Below are 4,547 nucleotides of genomic sequence, written 5' to 3'. Positions count from 1 at the left end.
GAGTTATTTGCACTCTTAGAATACTGTATATACCACCACATAGTGAATGTCTCGTGGTGGGGAATCTCGTTTTATTTTTATCGTCCTTCTCCCTTATTATCAGCTGGCCGAGCATTTATGGAGCACCTATTAACAACAACAAAATTGTGCAACAAGTACTATGCAGAGCTTCAGGTAAACAAGACCAAGGTTGAACGAGAATCTTACAACACTCCGCAGACTGCTCCTTCGGAGAGGAGGAACGATCAAAATAGCAACTCTTTTCTGAGGGCTCGCCTTGAACCCTTGAGGGTAATCGTAGGACAAAAGAAACAGTTCTGCTTCGTAACATTTCAAAATTCTACACGTCCAAGTAACTGAGTGGAAAAAGGTCATAGTTCTTCTACACTGGCCACTATAGCCACCTGGGAAAATCCTCCCCTAACTCTCCGCGAAAATTGTTATCGCCAGCAGGAGTCACTATAGAGGCTGCCCTGAGTCGCGAAACACAAGGAGGCGCGGTAACCTGACTAGTCTGTAGGCGTTCAGAGAAGGAATGCGGTTTTAAGAGAATAGTTAGGATCTATTTCGAACTGTTTTAGTATAATGAAAAGCAAATCGACGGCCACATAACAGCCAAATTCTTCAGAAACGAGACGTAGTACTTTCGCTTCAAGGAATATTGGATCTTATGAGTGGCCGTAGATCGTCGTCAAGTGCGCCTGCGCGGAAGAATAGTGTCGTCGAGTCAGGCAGCGAAGGCAGCTGCTGTAGTAGTGACCCTCAAACCTCGCCATGAAGACTCGCTTTAGCACTATTGACCTCCGCGCGGTACTTGCAGAGTTGAATGCCAGGTACAGTCGGACAGGTGACGAGACTTGTGAGAGACTGCAGGAGGCAGAGACCGGGGCCCCATGGTGAAAACAAGACCAGCCTGATGTTTCCCCTTATTCCCTTTTTAATGCTGTTCTGTGGACATGGCTAGGCCTGGATGGGCGAGCGCGTGGCTCCCTTCCCGTGGCCCTCGGACCCTTGGAGGCCCCCAGCGGTCGCGTGCTCCTCACCCGGCGCCCTCTGAGTACTCGTCTTGCCAAGTTTGGTGTCCGGCTCTCGCCTTGTCTATCTGAATTGTTGCCCCAGTTCACACGATTCTGGCCTGACAGGTTCTCCCAGGAGACTTCGGCAGCAAACGCTTAGTAAAACAGGAGAGTTGGACGTCATGTGGGTCATTTACTCCATAGGTTTCCAAACTAGAGACCCAGTTTCTTCTATACACCTCTTCACCCAAAAGAGAGGGAGGATCAGCTTTTTACCTGGAGTTTACTTAGCAAAGAGTTGGACGAGACATGAGTTCTAGTCTGGTTTCTATTATTCAGCCAAGTAACTTTGGTCATTATATTTCTTCGGAGACTGCTTTCCTTTCTTTTAAAAATAAATTAATTGGAGTATATTTTACTATAGTTTATAAAAAATACTGGATCATTTCAAAGATGCAAGGCATTGTATAGTATTTCTAGGGCTGATCGACCACTTTTGTTCTTAAACAGTTAATACATTTTGTGTTGTTTTTCTGATGGCCTTCTAACTGTACTCCCTGGTTGCCTCCATAACCTTAGACTTTAGCTGGCTCTGCTTCCGCTTATAGTGTAAATTAAATTGTTTGTAGTTTTGTGTTTCAAACACTTAAATGTTATTACGTGTTTGCTTTCTCTTTGCAGCTTGCTAGGAATGAGAGTAAACAATGTTTATGATGTGGATAATAAGACATACCTCATTCGTCTTCAAAAGTAAGAGCATTTTTATAGCCTTGTTTTATTTTTGGTAATTAATTACGAGATTATTGATATTTTTACCTGCACTTTTAGTTTGTTTCACTGACTTAACTTTGGCAAATGCCTTAAAGAAAATATTTGACTCTTTTCTCCTGCAGACCAGACTTTAAAGCCACACTTTTACTTGAATCTGGGATACGAATCCACACAACAGAGTTTGAGTGGCCTAAGAATATGATGCCATCTAGTTTTGCTATGAAGGTAAATTTTAAGTTACACTTGAAGCTAACTTTTAAGGCTCTGAGATTCGTCAGCGTCATTAGAGTTTTTAACTGTTTGGTTTTCCTTTGCTGTTATGAATAAAGCAGAGATAAAAATAAAGGGAGTGGTTGATAGATAATGGGATGAATAAAATACAGGTAGTCTCCAACTTACGAGGAGGTTCCCTTCCGATGACTCTTTCAAAAGTCAGTTCTGACCTAAGTTGAATACCTCATTGTTTTTTTTTTTTTTAGTTTTCATTATTATTGCCTTTTTTTGTCAGTATCTTTATAAATCTGATTTTTGTTTTTAGGGGGTTGGAAACATTACATATAAACTTACAGATATATTTTAATATATCCATACATAAAAAGTACACAAATAATTTAAAACAGTCGTTAAGTGTGGTAGGTCATAAGTCGAGGACTAATTGTAGACATTTATTAATTGACTTCTACCTTCACACCCTATTATGTTCCATTATCTTCTTTCTCTTTTGTCACCTTGGACCTTATAGTGTCTTAACTATAATCCAGTTTTCCCCATCAAAACAATTCTGTGTTCCATCAATATTAATTTTTCTAAAACATCACTTTCATTAGTTGTCTCACCTTTCGTGGTTAAACATTTTTTGAATCCATATTCTGTGTCCTGGCCATTCTTGACTTTCTATAATCTAGACTTTTTTTTTTCCTCCCAGCCTTAGCTCCCGCAACTCTCTTTTGTGAACTGTATAAGTGCCATCAAATCAGTTTTGATTTGATGTTGGCCCCATGTGTTACAGAGTGAAACTGCTCCGTAGTGTTTTCTTGACTGTAATCTTTAAGGAAGCAGTTTATGGCTGAGTAGATTTGAACTACCAGCCTTTAGGTTAGCAGCCCATCGCAAATCGCTGGGCCACCCAGTCTCCTGTAAACTATACACCTCTACCCAATCTGTACTTCGTTGGAATAGTCAAGGATATTAACCTATTACTAAGTCATTACCTCTTTTTATTTCTCTCTTTGCTTTTGTTTTTACTCTTAAAACTGAGATCTTACACTTGTGGGTATGTTTTCTGTTCTCTTATTGACATGATATATATAGACTGAAAGTGCTTGTGGTATAGAGGAAAGATTTCAGAGTAAGGTATACATAACTTTGAATTATTGTTTTGGCACTAAATAATTTTATAGCCTGGAGCAAGTTACTTAACTGCTTGGACCTTAGTTTCCTTAAATTTGAAATGTGGATAATACTTCTCTCATGGAGTTATTTGTGAGGATTAATGGAACTAACACATAAAGCACTTATAACACAATCCCTGACACATAATTAACCCATTGCTGTCAAGTCAGTTTTGACTCAAGCCACCCTGTAGGACAGAGTAGAACTGCCCCATTTCAAAAGCGGCTGCAGTAGTATATTGACAGGGAACTGCCAGAAATTCAGGCTGGATTCAGAAGAGGACATGGAACCAGGGATATCATTGCTGATGTCAGATGGATCCTGGCTGAAAGCAGAGAATACCGGAAAGATGTTCACTTGTGAATTTTATTGACTATCCTAAGGCATTTGCCCATATGGATCATAATAAATTATGGATAACATTGAGAACAATGGGAATTCCAGAACACTTAATTGTGCTCACGAGGAACCTGTACATAGATCAAGAGGCAGTGGTTCGGACAGAACTAGAGGATACTTTGTGGTTTAAAGTCAGGAAAGGTGTGTGTCAGGGTTGTATCCTTTCACCATACCTATTAAGTCTGTATGCTGAACAAATAATCAGAGAAGCTGGACTATATGAAGAAGAATGCAGCATTAGGATTGGAGGAAGACTCATTATGATATGCAGATGACATAATCTTGCTTGCTGAAAGTAAGGAGGACTTGAAGCACTTACTGATGAAGATCAAAGACCACAGCCTTCAGTATGGATTACATCTCAACATAAAACAACAATTCTCACAACTGGACCAATAAGCAACATCATGATAAGTGGAGAAAAGATCGAAATTGTCAAGGATTTCATTTACTTGGATCCACAGTCAACACCCATGGAGGTAGCAGTCAAGAAATCAAAAGACACATTGCATTGGGCAAATCTGCTGCAAAAGACCACTTTAAAGTATTGAAAAGCAAAGATGTCACCTTGAGGACTAAGGTGCGCCTGACCCAAGCCATGGCGTTTTCGGTTGCCTCATGTGGATGTCAAAGCTGTGCAGTTAATAAGGAAGACTGAAGAAGAATTGACGCCTTTGAATTGTGGTGTTGGCGAAGAATATCGAATGTACCGTGGACTGCCAAAAGAACAAACACGTTTGTCTTGGAAGAAGTACAACCAGAATGCTCCTTAGAAGCAAGGATGGCTAGACTATGTCTCACATACTTTGATGAGAACTTTTTTTTTTTAAATTGTACTTTAGGTGAAGGTTTACAGAACAAATAGTTTCTCATTAAACATCAGTACACATTATTTAACGACATTGGTTAACAACCCCACAACATGTCAACACTCTCTCTCCCTTCTCGACCTTGGAAGACTTTTTTTTT

General features: G+C 39.9%; 1 protein-coding gene across 1 annotated transcript in view; it reads left to right on the top strand.

The window, feature by feature from the left end:
* Positions 1-697: 697 nt before the first annotated feature.
* The window catches only part of NEMF (nuclear export mediator factor), a 73,455-nt gene continuing 69,605 nt past the window's right edge, over positions 698-4,547 (top strand). Inside the window, exons 1-3 of the mRNA XM_004371087.2 lie at positions 698-833; positions 1,698-1,766; positions 1,910-2,012. Of these exons, the coding sequence (XP_004371144.1) occupies positions 775-833; positions 1,698-1,766; positions 1,910-2,012 (231 nt within the window). The 5' untranslated portion in view covers positions 698-774. The remainder of the gene's footprint in view (positions 834-1,697; positions 1,767-1,909; positions 2,013-4,547) is intronic.

This window comes from Trichechus manatus, unplaced genomic scaffold (assembly GCF_000243295.1).
Source record: "Trichechus manatus latirostris isolate Lorelei unplaced genomic scaffold, TriManLat1.0 scaffold00010, whole genome shotgun sequence".
NCBI lineage: Eukaryota > Metazoa > Chordata > Mammalia > Sirenia > Trichechidae > Trichechus > Trichechus manatus.
The sequence above is the reverse complement of the archived record's forward strand: the minus strand, read 5'-3'. Positions and strand labels throughout refer to the sequence as shown.